General features: G+C 37.1%; 1 protein-coding gene across 1 annotated transcript; it reads right to left on the minus strand.

Annotated features, from left to right (window-relative positions):
* Positions 1–905: 905 nt before the first annotated feature.
* On the minus strand, positions 906–16,956 carry LOC121425895 (G-protein coupled receptor 54-like). The gene is made up of 3 exons (XM_041621986.1): positions 16,587–16,956; positions 7,569–7,704; positions 906–2,154 (listed from the first exon to the last, which is right to left on the minus strand). Exons 1-3 carry the CDS (start codon positions 16,908–16,910, stop codon positions 1,538–1,540), a joined length of 1,077 nt encoding a protein of 358 aa, XP_041477920.1. The 5' UTR covers positions 16,911–16,956; the 3' UTR covers positions 906–1,537.
* Between the last annotated feature and the right edge of the window lie 8,243 nt (positions 16,957–25,199).

Genomic DNA, 25,199 nt, shown 5'->3' on the forward strand with positions numbered 1-25,199 from the left:
AAACTTCATTCAAACTTTAATCAGCATCCAGTCAATTCATATAGTAAAATGGTTTGAATGATGCGTTCTTTCTTTTTTTTTACATCTTAACCCAATATAATAATCATGGATTTCTAGAGAAGTGAAACCATAACTATAGTACGTCAACGCCTTTATAACTAATATCTTTAGTTAAATTCATAAGACAACATAATAACGAATAACAAAGATAAAGCAAATGAAATGCCTTTGACTCCAGTGGGCACAAATATTCCATCAAAATACTATTCATAGTAAGATAAGTTAATGGTTCCCATTAAGAGAGATTTAAATATATTGTGAGCATCGAATTTCTATACTCCATTTTATACAATTAATTAACATTAGAGGACTGAAAGTTAATATCAGAAAATTGTGTATGAGACAACTAAAAATACAAGCTGCATTATATGTAAACCGACTGCCAGGAGGATGATAATTTAGATAATAAACATTGATCGGTGCAAGCCCTGTAAAAGAAATGTAAAAACCCCGTTTAAAAATTTTAAGCACTTTGTTTAAACACGCCACTCTAACAATTTGTTACAATTTTTAAAGAATCATTTACATTTTTAAAAGATTTGACGAAAAAATTAAACAATAGTTGCTAGAGTACAGAAAGTAAACAAAGCGCTTAATATTTTAAACAATGTTTTTACAGTGTGAAAGATGTTCATTGGCAAGTCGATTAAACAAAATGATTGCACTTGTCTTCTTGATCTTTCGAGTTGTTCCCAAAAGCTCTCTTTCAGCACCAGAACTCAGTAAAAGAAATGTTTGTGTTGGATTGCTATTGTTAAAGAAGACACGTGATTGGTTTCATGGCAGTGCTATGAGCAAAATGTGCATGCAACAACGAACCGAATTGGTCATTGCAATTTTGAAAGCTTTGTATTATGCCGCCTAGAGAACATGGCGATATACCTCAATGACTAATTTCTTTTTAAATTGCTCGTCTTATCGACCAGTCAATTTTGGAGAATTCATGAAGTTATTTGAATATAATAACAATTATCAGACAAAAATATTTCTCAAAGTCATGTCGTAGATTGTAATACATCAAAGAAAAAAGCAAATTGGTACCGTGCATTTAAGATTATGAAGTTAACAACGAAAATGAATGGACGAAAGCAATCTCAAGAATTTGAATACGTCCATTTATACATTTGTGTATCTATAAGACAAATATGATAAATGACCACTTTACAAATTAAATGGGCACAACAAGTTTTAGTGATCACAGGGTTTTTAACCAAAGATTGCACATGTAAAATCAGTTGTGAGAATTTATCGCATTTCAGTGCATTTAGAATTAGGCTTTATCACGCGCAAAAAAAAGCAGCAATGGCTTATAGACTTTTCGCGTGCACAAAGAACTACTTTTCTGAGGATGCATGGTATTGTCAACATCTTGACCACTAGTTTTAAAATATCGGTCAAAATGCCCATGACATATTAAGAGAATTTCTTGATCATAAATAGGGCCTACATGCAGTCTTCACGGCCTGATGTTGAACTGTTATCTTACTATAACAGATCTAGTATTTTGAGTCCTTTCCCCATCTGCAACTCTTTGCTGCACCGTTGGAACCGGCTCAGCTCGCGTTGTGTTTCCGCTCCCTTCCTGCTTCTTGAAGCAGAGCGGGAACGCCTTCTTGAAATACCGCCGGAAGTTCTCTCCCATGAAAGCGTAGACAAAGGGATTCACGCAGGAATTGGCGTAGGACAGCGTATGGGCGAACACCTTGAAGAAATACGTTGCATTGTTCTTCGGGAATGTCCGGTCTAATCGAAACCACGTGGTGAAAATGTACAGGGGTAGCCAGCAGAGCGCGAAGAGTAACACGACCACCATGATCATCCGGGTTATCTTGCGTTTCTGCTGCAGCGCCATCACCGCCTGAGCGTTGTTAGTCTGCTCGCCAGGTGAGACGCGTTGCCATAGTTTCCTCAGCATGATGCTGTAGCAGACGCATATGATGATGAGAGGCACGACGTAGAGAGCGACCATGCCGTAGATGGCGTAGCCGGGGTAGAAGATCTCGGGGCGGGGCCACATTTCGATACAAACAAGGGTGTCACCAAACTTTGTGACGTCAAAATAGATTGCGGTAGGCACGGCTGCACACACGGAACCTTTACACAAAAGACAGAGGAATAAAATAAATGTAATATAACGGTCGATTCTTGGAAGATAGTCAACATTAGTTAAATCATAAAGGTCGAATGGAGAGAAAGTATAAAGGAATAACAAAGAGAGGATAGTGATATGACGAGGGGAATATGTATCCATACCTTGCTAAGGTAAAGTGGTTTGAGTATTCATGCTTATGAATGTTGGATATAAATGTGTGTTTCAGTAAGTGTGCGTGTTTCCAGGTATCCGATAGTGAGGGCGTGTGAGTGTGCTCGCGTGTGTGGTAGTCATCGTGTGTAGAAAAAAATGTGTTTGTGCATGCATGGGTGCATGTAGATGTATCGGGGTTGGTGTGTTTGTGTGTACGCGTCAGGATGTGCTTGAATGTATATGAATTTCTATGACGAGCTATCTTCTATCTACTGAAGATGTGAAGTCATTGGCGGTTTCAATTCACCTTAAGATAAGTAGGTGACCTCCAAATAAGAAAGGGGCCGCGAAAACGGGGGTGGGGGCCGGTTCGGTACCCCAACACTTTTTTTCCCAAAACAACAGAAAACGTAGAAATGACCATCTGATTGTGATTTTTTTTGGAATGGTCATCCCCCTTTCAAAATCGTTCCGCAGCCCCCTGCAAGATGTGCTCCGAAAAAGTCTCGTTACCTGTATAGTTCTTAAGTAAGGAATTCTCTTTTTTGTCACATCATGGGCACTGACGAAGTGTGTGACTTTACCTTTCATTTTTGAGAGCTATGCTCCTTTTAAAATCTGCGATTTTATTTCCACGGCATTTACTAAACCTTTTGTGATTACTCATAGACATATGAAATGACATAATATGGCGTTCAAATTAGAATGCTAAATATGGAAATATTTGGAGACGATTTTCTTTCTTCTGATTAAAGTTGTGATACATACAGGTAACAATGTTGAAAATGTATGATTATGTATCGTTGAAAATATTTTTTTCTGTCTCATGAGGGTATGGGATCTCTAAGGAAATAGGTGAAAAACAAAAACAAAATTCAAGCAACCTGTACAATATTTAAGTCCCTTGTGATAAATCATCAAATTAAGGTATGAGACACATTTCATATACTACCTTGTCGACCAGTCTGTGGATAGGTGTACCCTTTAATCGCCCTTTCCTAACAGCTGTGTTCCCCTCCATATTCCCTATATGATGCTATACAACCATTGCCCTGCTTTACGACCTCTAGATCAGCCCACCATTAAACTTGTATCTCCACTGGAGCAGGACCGAGGCAACATCGCTCTTATCATTGCATGTTCCCTCCTACTCGTATGTGTCCGGTCAAAATCCAATATCTGGTCGAGGCCTTTACTGGCCCCACGCCTTACGTATCTGAATACACACTGGCCTAGATTAGGGAAAGAAAACGAGGGTATGTTTACAATAGGGCACTTGAAATGACGGTTCATGGCGAAAGCGAGAAAGTAGGTGATTCCAAATTCACCACGAAAATACTTTGAAAGAGCGCAATTATTGAGGGCAAATCTGATGAGGTATGAGTGGAACGCCCCTGAAGGCATACTGAAGAGTGTTGAACGATTCTGAAGGTGAACGTGAAGAAATGTAAAAATCCGTGCGCTCAAAGACAGGAAGATCAGATCAAAATTTAGGCTTAAAATCCCACAATTAACACATAGGCCTAGTGTCAAATTTTAACCAGCATGACGTTTTGGGGGGGGGGGGGTTCTTGAAGGTAATTATGAATAGAATTTGCAGTATTTGAATGAAATTTAAATGAAATATATTCTTAGGTCTTGACTGACCTGTTTCCTGTAATCATAAAAGAAACTCTCTTTCTCTTCCTATAGATTTACCTATTCGTAGTCATACTTATATTCTGTGTTAAATCACAATTCTTATTATGGCCAAAAAATAAACGCTTTCAAACAAACAAGGTAAAAAAATTATTTTCATGGTGAACATTTCAAACTTCATGGCATCAAATTTGCTTTCACTTGCGGTCTAGGAAAATTAGGACCAATCAATAAAACTTTTGTATTAAAAAACAAAAATAAAAGGAAAACACGCAGATATGAAGAATGAAAAGTTATACTGAAATCATATCTGCAGACATGTCAGATCTCGCCATTTTGTAAAGTGCAGCCACTTTTACTTAACCACTACGCTGAGCGGTATCAGTCGTATCAGTGATTTGGGGTGAGGATTTGGAATTCGTATCAGCATCGACAGTCGAAACTTCGATACCCAATTGTACATCGCCTTCTCCGGAGATACGAGAGTCAAATAAACTGAGTGGTTGACAATGTTTGATTAATATTTCTCATACGGCTCCAGGTTCTTCCCCACCACCTTCCATTTCATCCGAGTATCACTCTCTATTCTCGACTATGTTCTATATTTCATTTTCCCTAAAGAAAAACAAGGGTCTAAACAAGAGAAAACAAATAGCAGGAACAATATAATGATCTGGACAAGGGCACGTTTCCCCGAAAAAGAATTTATCATATTGTAATCAAAGGCTACTTAAAATGATAATGATGACGAGCATGGAGAGGAAACTCGATAGCAGATCGGGCATGGATTGATTGACCCCCCCCCAAAAAGAAAAAAAGAGCGGGAGAGAAGATCAAGCGTTTTTTAAAAAAGGGTAACGAAGACATACTCTCTCCCATTTGGTGGAGGCGAACACGATTTTACGTGATGGGCACACGGAATAGGATAAAAGAAGAAAATAAAAATGCACAAATGTCTATGTTATGCAACTGTAATATATATTTTTTTCATCAAAGCTTAAAATTCACATAACGGCAGCCCCCCCCTTCACCTAACAAAAAATTAATAGACAAAAGTACAAACAAATACAAAAAATAATAAATATGTTAAACCAATGATTAAATAACCACAAAACATATCAATCTACTCGTCAAGGTAATCAAAATCGTCCATTATTGGGATTATTGTTATTTGCAACCCCCTTTGAAATTATGGCTTTTGATTTAAAATGATGAATAGTACAGTACAGCCAGACGTACGGGATCGACTCCAGACTGACCGATTGTATGGTAATTGTAACGTTATAGTTCTGGTTGGCCTGGATCCAATATTACCGGTGTGGCTTGGGCATTACACATAACATGATTGTGGCGAGAAAGAGTTGTATGCATCGGTTACGATTCGACCTCGAAGTGAGTAGCAAGTGTAGGATCTAGGGATTCGGGACAATCGATCAATAACATGAATAAAAAAGATAAAAGAAATAAAAAAAAGAAAAGAGAGGATGAACGATACCACAGGAGCGAACAAGCATGCGAATCCGTGGAATAACACTCTGTTACAAAGAAACCACACTTATCCATATTTATATTGATGTTTTAAAGGCCAATTCCGAAAGATTCCAAGCTTATGTATTCTAAGAATATGTTAGGACTTATGGTTTATTCAAGCGATTTTCTGTTGTTGAAAGTTATCTCAAGTGGCTGTACTTGCAATGATAATTATATTGATTGATCAAATAACGCAAACTCTTATATTTATTTATCTTTGTTTTAACATTTATTTTCGATAACTTCGCTCTTTCATTTTCTAGATTTGTTAGGATCCTCGTTGTAGGTATATCCTTGTTGCCACCGGCCAGCATAGATCAAATTTCACACCAAACATACATTGTTGATCAGAGCTGATTTACAGTCGCTTCGCTTCCATGGTTTATCGGGTTGGGATGGTGTGATAGCGACTATAATCTACGCTCTTTAAATCTACAAATTAACCTTTTGGGCGTATTGGTAACAACGTGATGAATTGTTAGATTTGTCCTGCTGTAAAACTGAATTGCATCCATGGATCTTTCTTTATTTTCAAGACCCCCACCATCCATACATAGGCGGCGGAAGCGGGGGGGGGGGGGGGACGGGGGAGACGTGTCCCCCCCCTAAATTTGAGGGGGGGGGGACGGTCCCGCCCTAAATTTGTTGTTGATGACCTTTTTTTTTTTTTTTTTGCTTGTCAATTTATTTTCCTACGTCCCCCCTAAAATTTTTGGGTTGAGAACCTTTTTTTTTTTTCTTGTCAAATTTTTTTTGGTTGTCCCCTCCTAAAATTTTTGGCTTCCGCCGCCAATGCATCCATAGCCCATCTCTCTCTCTCTGTCCGTCTCCCTCCCTTTCTCAATCTATATTTCTCTCCTTCAACTCTCTCCTTTTATTGTATTCCCCTTTTCTTTTTCCATTTCATTCTCTTCATTTATGTGTTTGTGCGCCTCTCCCCTCCCCCTCCCCTCTCTCTCTTATTATCTCTGTTTCTTTGAAATGATACTCTAGAACGCACACCTTACTAATTTCTCGAGGACGAGGGATATCACTAAAGAATGTTGGTTAGTCTCTTAGATCCAATCTGGATTTAGAAACACGAGCCCGGAGCGAAACCGACACTTTACGATACTGATCGTGAAATGTTGAACTTGGGTGAAAATTCAACTCACGTTGACGTAAGCTGCAGCCATCGAACTTCAGTTAAATTGCAGATTTCGGGGAATAATATGTACCAAATTAGTTTGTAATTGGAATGTTATCGTGTTTCTTCTTTTTTTTCTTTTTCTAATATCAGGGTACCGTTGCTTGAAAAAATACATAAAAATATATGCTTTCCATATCATTACAAGCTTTACACAGCAAAAACTGTGGTGTTAACCGGTGTACATAGATGACCACACCAGTTATTTTACACCGGCGTTAAATTGGTGGTGTTAGTTTTACACCTATAGGTGTTATTACAACATATTTGGTTGTTACATTTACACTCTTTGGTGTTATGTTCAATCTTTAGGGTGTAATTTTAACACCTAAGGGTGTGGTCCTCTATTAACACCAATTGGTGTCAGTTTTAACACCACAGTTTTTACAGTGTACTATCAAATTTTCATTAACTTTAAAGTAATTTTTTTTAAATTTGTTATAATGGCAAATTTTATGAAACGGGGGCCCTGTTCAAATGACTATTAGAGAGAGTTGTGAGGGGGTGGCACACTGTGGTGACTCAATGGTATTGTAATGGGAAGGAGGACAAAGTGGCTTTAAAGTGATATACCCTTTTCAAAGGGCCATAGGAACGATTTTTTAATAGATGGTGTTGGTTTGGAAGAGAGATTTAAACACCCCCCCCCCCCACAAAAAGAAAATTTCACTACAAAATGAAGGTGACTTTGGTTAAATTTCCACTTTTTAGCTGATTCCCTTTCGTTGTTTTTATTCCCTAATTCACCTTCTTGTCTTCACGACTAAAAACACATAGAAGCCGGTTGCCACCCTGATACCCCAGTTGCGCATTTGTGGTAAATACATAATTTTCCATTTTCTTTTTTTTGCGTAATGAGTTTCTCCCACAAGTAGAAAATTGTGCTGGGCCGAGAATATCTGATCTTACCTGCCCATATACAGACGTTGATGATTACAGCAGCTCGAGTTGTTCTGGTCTTCAACGATTGCAAGGGACGCACTATCGCTCGGTATCGATCAACACTCATTGCAGTCAATGTCAGGCAAGTTGCTTGGGCAGTGACCTGCAAAAGAAAAATAAACGAAAGGTAAGTTTAAAAATTTCAGTGAATTCATTTTTAAGGCATCAATTCACCGCAATAAACAGCACTCTAATTTAAATCAAAAACGAAAACTAAATGCAAAGTCTGTATAACATGTAAATCATCCGAGTTTATTACTAGATTAACACCTATTCATAACTTGGGCTTCGACTACGCTTCAGTACGATTTTTCAAATTTTCAGAGTTTATTTGTCACATCCCTCCAACATAATGCAGTTGAGGTAAATCGTATTCTATAACATCGTTGGTCTATCCCAGAAATAACATTTTTTATTCACACATATATATATACGATACAAATGTAACTTCCAAATGTGAGAGTGGCCACGAGCATCCAAGCGTTGGTATTCAAACGATTAAGAAATATGTGCGAACCAAATTATTGTAGAAAATGAGCATGTCTATGTATATGACTTCGTGTTGGCGATATGTGGCATACTCGACAAAAAAGTTTACGACGTAAACAAAAATGCCAAATATCACGAAGCATTAATTGATGTATTTGCATATAACCGTGATTTCAAATTAAAGGCTCTCTCGATTTTTTTTCTCGCTGCAATTACTAAGATTTAGTGTTAAACATCTCGACTCAGCCCAAGGCTCATGTGCTTATCAAGTCGCCACGCATTTGGCATCATTCTCAAGCTTAAATACCTCGTCAGCCTAATTAATGGAGCAGTCGTGCTCTCTTCTACATTACCTTGCATTTAATCTTAAAATGTTGAATGAAAATGGCTTGCAGGTAGAATGCATCGCGTCCGTTAATGATAAATATACAGCAATCATTCATGCATGTGGCAAAAACCACCGCGACAGCCGCCAGCAAGCTAGAATATTTATAGGTGAAGGAGAAGAATTGCGGATGAATTGTGTGATTTTTTTTCGACAGTGATTTGTATCATTATATATCGATAAATTATGGGGGTAAATGGGTAGAAGTCCTCTTTTTTTTCAATTTTCTGTTTCGATAGTTTTTAAATGGAAGCCCTTTTTTTAGCTTTCCAGATTTCTTTTTTTCCGTTGGGGGGGGAGTGGGGTTATCGCTGGTATTCAATGTAGCCTATGCTGTGACAAAAGACGCAATCTATATAATCACCTTAGGACATTGATCAAAAATTGATCTCATAAATTACAAAAGGAAAGATGGGGATGTTGATTGCATCATCCCGTCTTACAAAGAGTTACTCTTGATCTGATCAATTTGAACTATTATGGAGATCCATCTATGTCATAGTTTTGCTACAGGAAAATATCCTTTGTAAACAAAGAAAATCACATCTAATCGTCAAGATAATGATGAATGTATGAGTATACAAATTATCTAGTATTTTCTTTAAAAAAAACCATGTAGATGTTGGCATTGCAAGCTTTCCATAGTTATAGTTGATCGGATAAATTGAAAGTCCTTGTAAGACGGGGGTTAAGTCATTCAATGTATATTTTACGAGGTATTGTATAATATTGGCGATGGTGTGAATAGAGGTTTCAGTATCGGTATCGAAATTTAACCCCCAAAAAATAAGATTCGTTACTTCCAGAGATCCAAATTCCGTTTAGGTCATTTATTATAAAAATCTAACCAGTAATGAAGTAGAAAGATTCTCGTGGTTTATTATTCGACTTTTTGAAAGTGATAACGAGGTATGCATTTTAAAGAGAATTCTTGTGTTGCACAAGCATTACCAAAGTATTTTTTTCACTTCAATTCAATTTCAATTTATTTACCATTTTTAAAAATATACGTGCTTTCTTTGTTGATCTCAGCACATCTTAGATTTCTGAAAAATAGGGTTTACATGACAGATCGATTGAAATAAGAAATCTGACATGGCATCTAAAGTGTCCTTATCGTTCCTGTGGTAGGTGAATTTCAGGGGGTATGAAGTATCCCTTCAAGGGCGCCAGAAATCATCAAAAACACTGAAAACATAAAATCACGAATCGCAGAATTACAGGAATAATCAACTTTACAAACAGATAAACGGGTGAATACGGTCATCAAATTGTTTTAGCATGATTTAAGTCGTCTTTAGAAATCAAATGACAGCAAAAATAAAAACTTTGAACTTAATTTGCGTTTGTGCGCTATTGTGCATGGGTATGCGTGAGGTATGTGTTTGTGCCATGAAGATGCTAATTTTGTGTCATAAATCATGGGTTTGGATCTCACTGGCAATGAGGAGCATGAAACCTGAAATGTACATTCTACAGTGCTCCTAGTATACGTACATTGGACTAAGAATAAATATGTATTTGTGTTTTGATATTTTTCGCCTGATATTTAACACGAGTTTATTGTAATATGTTCATATTTATTTAACCTCAATGTATTTTGATATATTTAATTCATTAATTCAGTTATTTCATTATTATACATGTACATGTATTTTAATTGTTTTTTATATATATTTTTAGTTATAATTACTATGTTTATTTTTTCATTTTCTTTTCCTCTTTTTATTCCATATAATTGGTTGTTTTACAAGTTTTATTTACTTAGCTTTAAATTTATTCAGTTATTTATGTATTCATTATTTATCATTTATTTATTCATATTACTTCTGAGGGTGGTTCGTATGCGTCTGGAAGAGGACTGCAGACGACATCTATTACCATCCACTGAAGAGAATTGTTGTCGATTCAGATTAAGGCAACGATCGTTCAAATCCAGGCTTCGCCTTCCAAGAAAAGAATTACCCTTGATTGGGGATTTGGACAACAAAATGCTCCTCATTACTTCGACAGACAATCACCTCCCGCATTTCCTGTGAACATGGTTCCAATGAATAGACAACTAGAAAGTCGATAGCAGGTGGAAAACTGCCACATTTAGATGAAGGAAAAGAAGGAGAAGATGTATGAGGAGGAGGAGGAGATGAAGAAAAATGAGGAGAAGAAGGAGAAGATGATGATGATGCTTATGAAGAATAAGAAAAAGGTGGAGGAGGGGGAGACAAAGATATACAGTTCAAAAGGTTAAAATGACAGATAGAAAATATGAAGAAAAGGGCGATGCTATGGGAAGAAAAGAAAAAGTGGAATACATGTATAAAGAAAAAGAAGAAATATCAGAAAATGAAAAGGAAGAGCAAAATCAAGAAAAATAAGAAGGACTGACAAAATACGGACATTTTTCCAGGGAAAAAGCAGACATTATATTTATTGTTTGATGCATATTTTGCAAAAATAGATCTTTGTTTGATAACAACAACATGTATGTAATTTAAAGAATGTTTTCTGCATTTCTACCATGCCGCACATCAAAAGCTCAAATATGAATACGTGTTCAACCGTGACAAGTGAAAATAATTCAACGAGGCATTTCAGCGTCGACGTGACTGAACCAATTTATCGTGGCGCGTGCGGTGAATTAAGAATAATGATAGGGGGAATAGATTAGAATTAAAATTGTAAACAGTCAAACCTGTGTTAGTGTGTATAAGAACCTGTCTATAGCAGCCACCTGTCTATAAATGCCACATTCTGTGTTTCCCTTGGGTGGTCACTATAGACAGGTTTCACTGTAATAGGTAAGCAACTGAAGCTTTAAAGTGCAATTTACTTAACGAGATGGTAATATATTAAATCGATTTAACACCCTTATTTTATTGATATGTCGTCATTTTGATTTACTTTATCATTATTTATCACACGATGACGACATTATAACATTTTGGACTCTGAAAAAAAACGTATCTTCGACAACATTATCAAGCAGATTGCCCTTTAAGACTTTTCTTGACATTAACCACGCTAAACAGGGACCCATAGGTCTATAAAGTTAGTTTTCGTTCGAAAATATCTTGCGGACGTGGCGTTTTGAATATTAATGAAATCTCAAAATAGGAATGTCAGTGAGGCATTAACCGATGGATTAATAGAGTTTAATTGTTTAAAAAGCGCGGTACATGAATAATAATAATGATAAAATGAAAATGATATTAGTATGATTTGTTGTAATTGAGTCTGATCTTATTGGGTCTATAGTTCTGTTCAGTTATGAAGATATTTCAAAATCCAAATACCCCCCAGCTCCTTATTTCCTTCTTTGTTTTCTTAATAAATGAAATACATATCGACCATTGGGGTCCCAATCATCTCGTACAACTTGTGTTTTTAATGGACAATCAATTTGTGATTTGATTGATTTGTTAATTGATTGAATGATTGATTGATTGATCTGCATTCGACTGATATGGCATTTCAAATGCAAATACAAGCTAAAAAAAGATATTAAGAATAAGTTAAATTTCATTTGTAATTTCTTTTAGATAGACTCTTTTTGTGTTTTTTCCTCTTGTCAGCAGGATAATAAAAAGAAAATAGATTCGGCAGGTTATGACTATATTAGTAATTCAATAATATTCCGCCTTTCCTTTTCTTTCTGAGAGGGAGTTCCATACCGGTGCAGATTAAATGAAAATTGACATTTATTCAATAAATGCATGATAGAAGGGGCTACCTCAGGGCAATATTCAGCGTGGCTCATAACCACAACCTAACCTCGTCGATCATGTCGAGTGCTCAGCAATTGCCTAAGACATGGAAACTCTTGAAATCTCTTAACCACTCTGGTTTAAGAAAATGTGGTTGTTGTTCAAGTTAAAGTGATCATGATATTTGAGCTAACATGAATTTCATCAGGTCGTGGACTCCCCCATATGACGAAAGCCACGTTATATCTTGGTCCCTGCCGACCTGCTCGGAGCTTCAGACCGTTATGAAATGAAAACTGAGTAAAGTGGACGGGGTGTAAGACTTCCGCGAAGGAGAGACGCGAAGTGCCATCTGGGATATCAATGTCTGACTGCTTATAAAAAGTCATCAATCTTTTTTTCTGATCTGTCTCGAGTCTCGACTATTTGACGTGAAGATGAGTGGTGCAAACAAAAATTGAGCCTTCTGTTTAAAAGAAGGAACCTACGCCCCGGGCTTTATGTGCTGTTTGGCATCTCGATATGCACATATTTAACACAATGCATGCATTCGGGTGTTCACAAATAATGTTGCCCTCTGTTTTAGATGTAGGCTAATAAAATCAGAATAACACTCGATTTTTTAAAGCGACATTACAATAATGGAAGGTAGCAAGAGGTGAAAGTGATGACATGTAATTTTTCTCATGCTGATATTGTTCATGCTAAGGATAGGTTGATTCAAGAATTCGGTGAACTCATCTCCTCAGAAACAAAGAAAATCGTAAAGACTCTCAAAATCGATCAGAAGAAAAATAAATAACAGTTTGCGAGGATATCATTGATGCATTATCAGATATTGATGAGAATGGAGAATTTGGTCTTCTTTGTGCCGCTGTTAAATGGGCTAAGATTCCCAAGATAGATCCGGAGAGCATATCTGATTAGAGCGTTGCAGAAAGGCTTGCACAAATTGAAGCAAAGTTCATAGTTTTTTTTTAATTCACTCTCTGAGATTGAAGCACATCAAGTCAAAATGGATGACAGGGTAAATATACATGTAGATCAAGGTCAAAAGAGTACGAGAAGTCACTGAAAATAAACCACTTCTGTCAGAAATTGTGGCGCGTGGAAGTTCTACAACTACGCCTATGCGTCAGAAGCTAGCATCAAAGTCTGCAGGTGTTGTCAGAACATCCCAGCATGTAACGAGTAACTAAGGCAGTCATATTCAAATCAGAGGAGAGTGGAAAATCGGTTGAATGACAATCATGACAATAAAGATGGTTCCAGATTTACCACTGAGCGGCAGAAAAAATAGAAAGGAACAGACGACAAGGAAAATAAAATCATTTGTTCAAGTAACGCGAAAGACGTAAAAGGACTGAGATCTACTCTAAGACCCAATCGCGATTTTTTTCTCTTGTTTAGAGTACATAAATGAGATAGTGAGAAACAACTTCACAACTTCTTTAACTGAGTCATGAGGATGCGAGGTTCAATTCCTTCCACATCGTGATCTGTAAAGGCAACACGCTCACTGTGATCCGTCCTAGCTTCTGGCCAAGTGGGATAACATTAGAAGGTGGAGTATGAGATAGGAAAGAAAGCCTGAAGAAGACATTGAAAGCTGATCGGAAAACAACAATCAAACAAACACTGAACTCAATTTTAAGGACTCTATAAAAGACAGCTTAAAATTGCTACATGTAGTTAACTGCAAACATTTTAAGAACAATGGACCCAAATTTGATTTTATACACACTGCAAAAAGTCTGGTGTTGATTTAACACCAGCCCGGACTCTATATATTTCCACACCAGACAAGTGTTAAATAACACCAGTTTCGCTTTGGTCTGACACCAGATATATGTTTATACAACACAATTAGTATTAAAACAGCATCGGCTTGATTCCAGACTGGTGTTGTTTCAATACTTCTCTGGTGTGGACATATATACATGTAGATTCCGAGCTGGTGTTAAATCAACATCTGAGTTTTTGCAGTGCAGAAGCTTACGTGGCAAAATGATATCATCTTCTTCAAGAACATTGAATACATGAGCGCTAAAAGGCTGATATTACTAATAATAACAACGCGCCTCGGGATAGAATATTTCTAGATATATGGCGCTATCAAAATGCCTATTATTAGTAGTAGTAGTCGAAGTACTTCTAGGATTGATTATTTTTGGGCTTCCTCTGGGCTTAGTAAATTAATGAGAGGTTGTAGTATTGTCGATGAATATCTTTTTTCCCGATCATTGTCCTTTGTTGGTTGAATTTGATTTGAAAATTGATTACTTTGACTATAAGGAGAGTGAAGAGATCATATTAATAGTGTGAAATATAATTGGAAATAGCAGATATGAACTGTATTAACAAGTACAAGAAACTTCTTGATGAAAGACTGAGAAATTTAAAGTACGCGAAATCAATCTTAACATGCAAAATTACTGCTTTACTGAACAGGTAGAAGGTCTATCTGTGCCATGATGTTATTTGTGCATGTAAATCAGCTAAACCACTGAATAAGGAACGTGATTCAGGGAATAGTGGCAAAAGAATTCCCGGATGGAAAGAAATTGTTGAGCCTCTTAGGCGAGAAGCATTATATTGGCATCACAATTGGAAGGTATGTGGAAGACCCTCAATGGTCAAATTGCTAAAAAGCATATACTGTTAAGGGCTGAAAATGGCTGACGCTTTCAGTAAAAAAGAATTACAGAGATTTGTGGAAATGGGCTAAGAAAACAAAAGGAAGGATTTTTTGTACTTGTTGTGTTGACGGGTGTTAAGGGCGGGTAACATCCCCATCGATTTTCAAACTTGAAATTCAGTCTACGGGAAAGGGTAGTCCAGTCCCATCCCCACCCTCCTCTAGATAGACCAAATTCTCATAAAATCGCGGTCTGCTGTCAATATTGCATCGTGTCAAACAAACATTCACCCTGTTTTGACGAAAGTGGAGGATTTCACAAGCTTATTTCGGTATTCATATAGTTTTAAAAAGGAAACGAAAATGCCTCGTATTATGTTGGAAGAAAAACTAAACTTGAAACTGAAAGTTTAACATTATCTTTTCCGTCATATCTAATTCAGCACCAAATTTCTGACCCAACATTGCTGCCCACACTGAGATATCTTGGAGTAGTTTTCGCCCTTAATCAAACTCAAATGTCAATGCCATACCGTGTATGCCATGGGTATTTTTATTGTATAAAATCACGCCCAGACGAGAGATCTATTACACGAAATGAATACGTTAAGTGGCTTATTCGATGAAGCCCGGATCACAAACATGACTGGCTGGACCGGGGGGGTGAAATTATTTATAGACCTTTACCACATTCACCCTGAAAAGGACTGGTGAACTTAAAACATCAAACGTGTTGGTTGTTGGATATGTTTCCGACCGAAGAACACAGACAGGATCAAGCAATTTATTTGTTAAAATCTACCAGAATTCTGGCTAATATTGACTTAATATTGACAGGTTGGTCACTTTGGCCTCTTCTCATGTATAGAGACCACAAATTTTTCAACTTTTGATATTTCATGACTTTCTTATCGATAGTCTGATTTTACCCAAACTTTCATCATTCTCCTGTGATAATCGTTCCGTTTAAAGCAACTTCCCATCTTGGTATTCATTCCCATTTACGCTAGCTACATGTACGGTCACATCAACAAAATCTACTCCAAACCGGCCGATGGCACAGCATTGGTATTAGCTTTACGGTTCTTGTGGGTCTACAGTTTCTGTTTTTGTTTGTGGTAACTCCCGTAGGAACTCGGCAGGACAGCATTTTTTGCTGGTAAACGCCAAGCTGGCATATAACCAATTACCTCTAAAACGTTTTACGTCTAAGTTAATCAGTCATAGTGGCTGACGTTATAGACGACAGATATCACTCTCGGGCCTTTTTATCAAAGTGAAGACAATGGCAGAGTGGGGATTCGAACTCACAACCTTGCGATTATGAGTCCAATGCTCTAACCACTGGACCACACGACCCGTGAGCACTGCACAGCAAGAACGCTTTTTAAAATTTAAGCAATCCGTGCTGTTCAAACCTGTCAATCAAACAAATGTTCTTAAAAACCTTGGAATAACTTGTTTAAAATTTCAAACAACTGTTTAGTGTAAACAAAAAGGGTTTTTACTTGTTAACATTCAAACATGCTGTTCAAGCCTGTCACTATAACAACTATTGCTAAAACTTGTAAATAGCTAGTTAAAGTATAAACAACTGTAAACTTTAAAAGTTTTTGTAAACAACCTGTTTATTGAACAATTTTCTTTTAAAAATTGTTTAAAGTTTAATCAACTTGCTGATTTAAAACAATCCTTGTTAGAGTGACGGGCCCTTAAACAACATTTATGCAGTGTTGGATTTGTAAGTGGACATTTTAACCCTGCCTTACCTGCATCATGAAGAACACGAATTTGCACATAAACCTTCCAAACACCCACGTCGGGATAGCGTACACAATGGCCGTGAACGGTGCACAGCAGAGCAAAAAAGATACATCGGTGATCGCGAGATTGACGATGTAGTAATTCGTCACCGTCTTCATCTTTCCATGACGTACGATGACGTAGATGACGAGGAAGTTGCCCACGACCCCGATGAGGGTGATTAAAAAGAAGATGGCGGGAACGAGCCAGTTTTCGACGGAGAGTTGGTTCCCGGATGTGAATGCGGTGATCATCGGAGCGATGGAGGTGTTTTTATCGATAGTAGCCATGGTAAGTGAGAGGACCTTCTCTGGCTTGGTATCAAGACATTATGAAAGGCTATAAGAAAAAAACAAAGACAATACTATCTATCGGATGTACTTGAAAAATAATAATGTAATCAATTAGTTTGGCCAAAAAAAAATCAATATTCAATGCAAACAAAAATCCGTATCAAATGGAATGAAAAATGATACATGCTAGTGAAAGACGATAGATTTTATCTCAAACTCCATGACACTGTATGTTTTACCGAAAATCAAGCCTGGACGCAGTTTCTTCAGTATGGAAAAGGACTGTAACAAGCAAAAAAAAAGCCAACAAAAACAAATTTGGGAATATGGCATTTGATTAGATAGAACCCCTCTCATGTGACGTAAAAAAATGATGTTAAGAATAATCGTAACTCAGACATTAATTGTTGGGGATTTAGCAAACTTTTTCTTGTGTTTGATTTCACAAATAAACATTTCCTAACATTTTCTTCCTTTTCTCGAGAAAAACCTTGATGAACGGGGGCAAATTATTTTCAATACCCTATAGTGCTTGCGTTTGAAAAATAATCCAGGACTATACCGTCCAAGAATTAATCATCGATATTAATACCGTATACCCGCAGGTCCCAATTCACATAAAAACTGTCTTCACATAAACATGATGGTAAACAAACTTCATATCTACTGTAGATACCATGGCTTGTGCCATCACATCAGGTTGTCGGGTCGGGTATTTGAAACCCGAACCATTCGAGAAAAGGAACCGAAACTTCGGTTCCAGTTTACCCGACCATTCGAAAAAAAAGGGCACGTTAAATTTCCGAAAGGTATGGTCGATCCTGTTTACCCGATGTCTTGTCAAAATTTTCCAGCAAAATTCTCGAATGGTCGGGACCCAACATTTCAGGAATTTGATGGGCCCTTATCCTTATCTCGAATTGTCGGGTATACGCGATTGTCCAACCCTACGCGATAACCCGATGTGATGGCACTAGCATTGTCTTTTTTCACGCTAGACACAAAAAGGTCTTCTCGCGTTCGACGGAATCATGTTTTAAATACGATGAAAAACAATTTAAAGTGAATGATCTTTCTTAGGTTCACACTTTTCAGGTCGATCATTCATGTTAGCTCCACTACATTCAAATAGTAGTTCATTGTAACCAGGGACCCGTTTCATAAAGGCTTGATACAATAGCACATGCACAATTTCTATAACAAAGTCACTATCAGCCAATCAAATCGAATTATTTTAGTAGTCAAACTGATACCGCATATCTGTTTTTTGTTTATAAAAGGTTTTATAAAATTGGACCTAGTTCTTGATGTGTTGATACATTATAGTGCCTACCAAGGGTCAATTTCATTACACATCACTTTTGTGGCTAGGCGGTATGTCGGGCAAGCATGATATGGGCAAGCATGGTCATGACGGTGTGAAGGACGGACAATGTTGGTTCCTATTTTATTATTTGCTTCTATATTGTCGAGTAGGTAGATCTGTCAAACAATTCACTACCTAATCGAGAAACCAATTTTCATCTAATAAGACATCCTTATAACTTAAAGTGATTGGTTATCATTGGTTTGACTTTTAAAAAATCTGAGGTAGAAGATCACACTTGTCACCTGTGTCCGTGATATGTTCCAAAAATGAAGCCCAGAATAAATTGCATTCGAAAAGGATTATTTAGTGCTTCAAAAATTGAAATATAAAGTGACCGGAAACACCATCTTAATTTCATCCCGTACACTTATGTGTACTATTTAGGTGTCTATAAGACGTCTATTTACAAAATCGGGATTTGCCTTGAAGTTTTAGCTTTTTATTCTCAATAATGGTAGTTTTCAGGGTTTATTAGTTCTAATACATGCACTTGTGCACATGTTTCATCTTGGTTTGAGAATTTTTTAAAACGGCTACTCACAAAGTTAAACAATACCTTTAACGGAAATATGATCGTGAATTTCTTTGAAACTATTCTATACTTGTAAAACATCAATTTCCAACGTTGAATGAAACAATTTTTTTCTGATTAATAATTAAATATGTGTCTCGGTATTGCTTTCTATCAAAATGAATAAAATATGGGTATATATCGTATGTCTAACAAGAAAGGAAAGACACTTAATGTTTTTCTCCTTCTTTTTATGGTATCGATGACTTGCCCATCAGCAGATATTTCATAGCAATCAAGTGATATTGGTAAAAACTGACATTCAATCCTTGTCGGCTCTCACATTTCACATATTATCACAAGGGGATTTAATGTTCAGGATTTCACTTTCTTAAAGACGTTTTCAGACATTCTTTGTCCGACTAAATATTGAATGGGTTCACGAACACAACTTTTGGTTCCGTCGGGTAGACTCAATGTTCTGTTGTTGTTTTGCTTATGTCCCCTCTTTTTCCGAACTTAAGTTTTCCTCTCGAAAGTGATACAGGAATCCAATGCACCTATGATGACAATAGGCATTTATATAGCGCCATCTATCTAGAAATATTCTATTCTGAGGCGCGTTGTTATTGTTATTATCATTACTATTACTACCCCAGCTTTAGTTCGAGCTGACTTTCTCAGCGCCCATGCATTCAAGGAATTAATCCTTCCGGGTACCCATTTACCTCACCTGGGTTGAGTGCAGCACAATGTGGATAAATTTCTTGCTGAAGGAAACTACGCCATGGCTGGGAAAAAGGCAAGATTGGTCAACTTTTCTTCAGCTAAAGCAGAAAGTCCGAAACACTTCGCAGTTCACTCCCCATTTATCATATTAAGAACAACATCGCATTTTATTCGTCTTGCCCTCCCCCTCCACTTAAAATGAAGAGAGTGTTGCCTACATTTCTAAACATTTCTAAGTGTTTTTCTATGCACTCTATGTGGCAGTGGATGTACATCTCACCTCCCCCTCATCCCTGAAGCCATTCCAAAACAGATTCTTAACTCTTCTATGCAAATAATGGTTCAAATAATGGTTGGTAGAATGTCATGACTACCCCCCCCCCCCCTATAACTGACACTTAATTTTCTCCAAATGCACTTAACTTATCTATTCAAATCTTATGGATGGTTAAATATCATGACAGATCTGGTATCATAGGCAACATCATTTACGCATCCACTTGAATTGAAGTGTTAGCTGACGAGGGCATTGTACCAGCGTCAAATACACACAGGAATCGTTTAACTTGTATGGTAATCAACACCCTTTTGAACACGTCACGGGGTAGTGGTGTATCCAGATCACGTTGTTTGGGGTGTACTTTCACAGTGTGGCAGTCCGAGTGCAAAGGAACGGAGCAATGTGGGTCAAATGATTCGCAAAATCAAATTGAATTGACTTTATTGTGTTATTTTCTCTTCCCGTCCCAAATATAAAAACTTCATCATATAATATTTATATTGCTAAACATTTAATTGATTGTGATATAATATTAATAAACACCACAAAAAAAGAACAAGATGGTGAAAGCACCGCTCCTTGAGGTACACCCACCGGCAGTTATTGTGCATGAAAATAAAACCTTATTTCTACTCTATGGCAACCTGAAAACCGTATAGCATGTTAATACCACATTTTTGCATTTATAGGCTATAGAACATCATGGTTAAACACAATCAGAACATTTTAATATAAACCCAAGGCGCAACCATGGTATTTCATTTTTCACAAAATGCATCAAAAATTCAACAATACACTTATATGGCGACAAGAAGGAGCTGAGTAGAAGACAGAGGAACAGTCTGTCTTGTATTTTCGTTTCCTTTTTTAAATTTTATTACCCATAAACCCCTTTAAATCTATCTTACCCATTCCTTTCATGACTACCCCCTTCTCTGACTAATGCCTCTTTCTACTTCCCTTTCCACCACTCTCTTTACATTTTTTCTTCAAGTTTTCCATCTTTTAACTTTCATATATTAATTTCATATTAATTTCGGAGCGTTGTGGCCCAGTGGATTAGTCTCCGGACTCTGAAACAGAGGGTCGTGGGTTCGAATCCCAACCATGGCGTAATTTCCTTCAGCAAGAAATTGATCCACAATGTGCTGCACTCAACCCAGGTGAGGTAAATGAGTACCTGGCAGGAATTTATTCCTTGAAACGCAGCGCGCGTAACAGCTGCACTGCTAAAGCCAGGGTAATTATGCTGCATATACTGTACAGCGCTTAGAGACTTCTGACAAAGTATTAAGCGCTATATAAGCAAGTATAATTATTATTATTATTTTCATTCAGTGTTGAACCGGGTCTAAACATTGCAGTATTTCTTCAACTACAAGTTAGATTTAGATAATGATCCCTCAGCCGCCCCCTCCGCGAAATTATTTTCTAACCAAAGTTCCGGATCCCAATATGAATATTCATGACTTGCGTCTTCGGAATAAGAGTACACATTCGCGTGGATCTTTACAAAATTAATTGCGGTCTTCGTTAGCGTTCACGCTGCCACGAATGAATCAGCACCCTCAAATTACCGCTACCCATACATAAGCCTTAGGCTAAGATCTATTTCTCGATCCGATTCTTAAACACTTATCAAATTGCCATTATGACAAGACAAAATGCTGTAGGCTATAGGTCTCGCCTAGGCTAGCGCACTAATCTTTTCTCAATGATCTGGACCTGTCTAATGCTGACTAATGCCATGGTTAACTGAACTGGTTAATTCCCCAATTTACGTTTACTTACGTTGGACAATAAGTTTGGTAGCCTTGGTTTAATATATTTCGTCCGTAGTAAGAACTAGTCATAGATCTAAACAGATTTAGTTTAGATCTAGTCTATAGTCCCTGGATCTTGATAGACTCTGCTCTATGTGCCGCATTGAACGTATTCAAACGTCAGGCACAAATTAACGTTGAGTGAGCAGAACATGCATGTAAACTGTTAATGTAAACACGCGGATCTGCATAGGTATACTGGAATCGCGGAGTAAACTCTCTTGATCGACAAAATGTAATAGATCGATCTGCTATTTTCTTTACCATTTATTAAGTTTTTGATTTCCCGTGCTCGAAATCGGCAATTGTGTTACTAGTTCTATATTCGAACCAAGGCAGTAGCGTACGCAGGAAAAAAAAATCTTCAAAAAATATTAGGGGGGAGTTTCCATTCTTAGGGGGTTGCCTAAAAAGAAATTAAGGGGCGGTTGAACACCTGTGTACGCCACTATACGGACCTATTAAACCAAGGCTATCGAGCTCATTGGTCTAAGTTAACCGTCATTGGTATTAATCGGTCAAGATTTGAGATAAAATGCTAGCCTTGCCTAGCTTTTTTGTCTTGTCATAAATGGCAATTTAAAAAGTGTTTAAGAATTGGCTCTAGATATAGATCTAATTTGTACTCTTATTCCGAAAACGCAATTCACGAATATTCATATTGGAGTCCGAAACTGTGGTGGGAAAAATATTTCCCTCCGACTTCCCTATGGTAGAGTCACAACGGCAATACCGACCCCAGACCGACAAAAACGATTACGTTATTATATGTGATGATAAGACATATCTCACATATTCAATATTATATCAATACATAATCAATACTTAATAAATGATTCTAAAGGAAGGATACCAGCTCTAACTTTCATTAGAAAGTGTTACTCATTCTTCTTCCAGCTAAACTTCTGACGCACACACATTTTATGAGTTTCTTATTCACTACATTTCATGTTCTCCCCATAAAAGGCCAACTTCCCCAATTCAGAGTAAAGTTATGACGTACAGATTGTTTTGGTCAAGCGTCCTAGGTTGACCAACACATGTTTGGTTGTAAAGAGCCTAGACCAGACCAATATAAAAGGGGTTCACTTCTGAACCCAAATCAGAATGCACATTGGTTTACAGATTACTTTAGAGATTATTCCAGCATACAGACAGCTACAGAAGAGTTTATAACTAATACTGCACAATTTATATTATCTTCATCTTCAGAGTATAGTCACCATCAGACTTACTCATGTTCCTGTATTATTTGTTATCATCATCATCATCATCATCAACTTATTCATAATCTTCAATAAATGTATATATGAACTGTACAGGCTTTGTATTGCTTGGTCTCATTTAAGTCTGGTTGAAAGTAAAAGTGCAGTCGATCCAGCGACAACATCACAAATTTATTACTGCATACCATCGGTCGGTTTGGAGTTGCGGTTCCGTTAGTGTGTCTGTAAAATTTCCCCCACAGAAGTAGCGAAGGTGTCGAGACACTGTTCTCATTTTGCAATTCACTTCGTCACAATCCCTGTTAGGTGATTGGATTTGGAGTGCCTCCAAAGAGCTAGTAAGAGGAAACAATCATCTAACACGTTGATAATAAAGCCAAGGTGTACTTCAAACAGGAGAGGTATTTAATTTGTCGTCTCCACCTACTAAACTTCATCGTGTGCAATGGGTTAACCCCTAGGATATCAGATGAATTACAGCCCAGTGGAATTAATGTACATTAAGCTTGGCTGGCAGAGGGAGAAACTCCCAAACTAACATCCCGTCGATTTCAAATAAACATGCCGTTAGCTGACGGTTCATAGAACATCGGACACAGTGGCGGCACTAGGATTCTTAATATTGGGGGAAGGGGGGGTGGGGGCAAGTGGGACAAAACAAAATATGGGGGCAGAGGCGGACAAGACTTTACATTTTTATTCACTTCTCAAAGTTTCTGGAGCAAAGGGGGGGGGGTAGTAGGGTATACCCCCTCCGGTACTGCCATTGATCCATCATACTCGGGTAATATAATTTGGATAAACATCGAGAGGATAAAACATAATTCTCGAGTTGAACGATCAATCATACGGAAATTACTGAATTAAAGCATTGATACAGTATTAAGTTTCCTTACAGTTTGAAATCGAATTAGATTGAACTAAAATATCAATTTACAAAATGTTCGTATTTTGTTATCTTCGAGTGGAACCCAAATCGAATTACTTTTGCCAATTTCTATGAAAGACATACTGTCTCAACAGGTTCCCTTGCTTTGAAGATAATAATCATCCCTCGTCCGTGTTTAGTTTATTTCATAAGACCAAAACGAATATACTCTTCCACTAATCCCTCCGAAGGTCATCATCCTGCTTATCAGATTATGAATTAGTCTACATCTTATCGCCTGTAAAAACGCTTCAATCTTAATAAGTTTCTTGAAAGCTGAATACTCATTATCAAAAGAATTTGCCAGGAAAACTAAAGCAATATACCTCTCATGGCGTTAAGGGTAGTAAAAAAGAATAGAGAAAGGAAGATTGATGGATAATTGTTTTGGCGCCTAAACTGTAAGCTGTTATCTTAATTTGATCGTCATCTGTTCACCCACGTTCAGAGGTTATTATTACATGTTGTGAAGGTCGTCATCTGTCTATTTGGGCAAACTGAGGGTTGTTTGAACTTCATCTATGTAAAACCCGATGCCTGGTGATATTTGACTCGTGGTCTTAAACTACGCTATTTTTATTTTTCTGAACTTATACCGACGCGTCGGTCAAATCAAAAGTAGACAATATTTATTTCACTAGCTGGAACAATAACAATTCATGTTTGAAACATTTTTGTTATAGAACTTTTAATCGATCATGCACAGTCGATTCAGTTGTTTATGATAAAAGCCTGAAAAACCTAAATAAAAAGGTTGAACAGGAATAACTATTTTCTTTCACATATATGACAAGATTTGTGTCTTTTCTTTTAACTAAATTTTAACGGATTACTCAAGAATATAAGTAGATATATATTTAGTATATCATACACAGGCCCACTTTTAAAAGGGGAAGCTAATTCGACTCAATTTCATTCAATTAGTCACATGGAAATTCGTTTTGCTCACATTATAAACATTTGTAATAAAACATCACATCTTACATAATCACATGCATATCTACATTCATACAAAATGACATTAGAAAGCGACAAAATAAAAGAGAAATTATCCGGGATAATTTTTTTTTCAATAAAGATGTAGAAGAAAAGACACTAAGTAAAGAAGATCAGAAAAAAACTCAGATGCTGAGATCATTGTAATGTAAGTTTATTTGTCGGAATTTGATTCGGGTAGAACATAATTTCATTCTTTAACCGCCACGACCCCAGGCATCCCGGGTAACACACAAACACACACACACCCTTACGCATACGAATGAATGGAGTATTATATGAAACCACATTTGTCATCTTGATTTGATGAAGCTTTCCTAACACCCCAAACGACACCATTGATTTATTTCCTTACAAATACTTTTCTTATTTCGAATTATTGATATTAGACACTGCTCGTAAAGCTGCCCTCAACTCATGACGT

Source organism: Lytechinus variegatus, chromosome 13 (assembly GCF_018143015.1).
Source record: "Lytechinus variegatus isolate NC3 chromosome 13, Lvar_3.0, whole genome shotgun sequence".
Lineage (NCBI taxonomy): Eukaryota > Metazoa > Echinodermata > Echinoidea > Temnopleuroida > Toxopneustidae > Lytechinus > Lytechinus variegatus.

What these genes read in the sequence shown, in the direction of transcription:
- LOC121425895 (XM_041621986.1), bottom strand. Translation starts at nt 16,910, where the DNA reads ATGGCTACTATCGATAAAAACACCTCCATCGCTCCGATGATCACCGCA. An exon ending in TCGTGTTCTTCATGATGCAG is followed by an intron (nt 7,705 to 16,586) that starts GTAAGGCAGGGT and finishes TTTCTTTTGCAG; the next exon opens with GTCACTGCCCAAGCAACTTG. An exon ending in CAACGTCTGTATATGGGCAG is followed by an intron (nt 2,155 to 7,568) that starts GTAAGATCAGAT and finishes TTTTGTGTAAAG; the next exon opens with GTTCCGTGTGTGCAGCCGTG.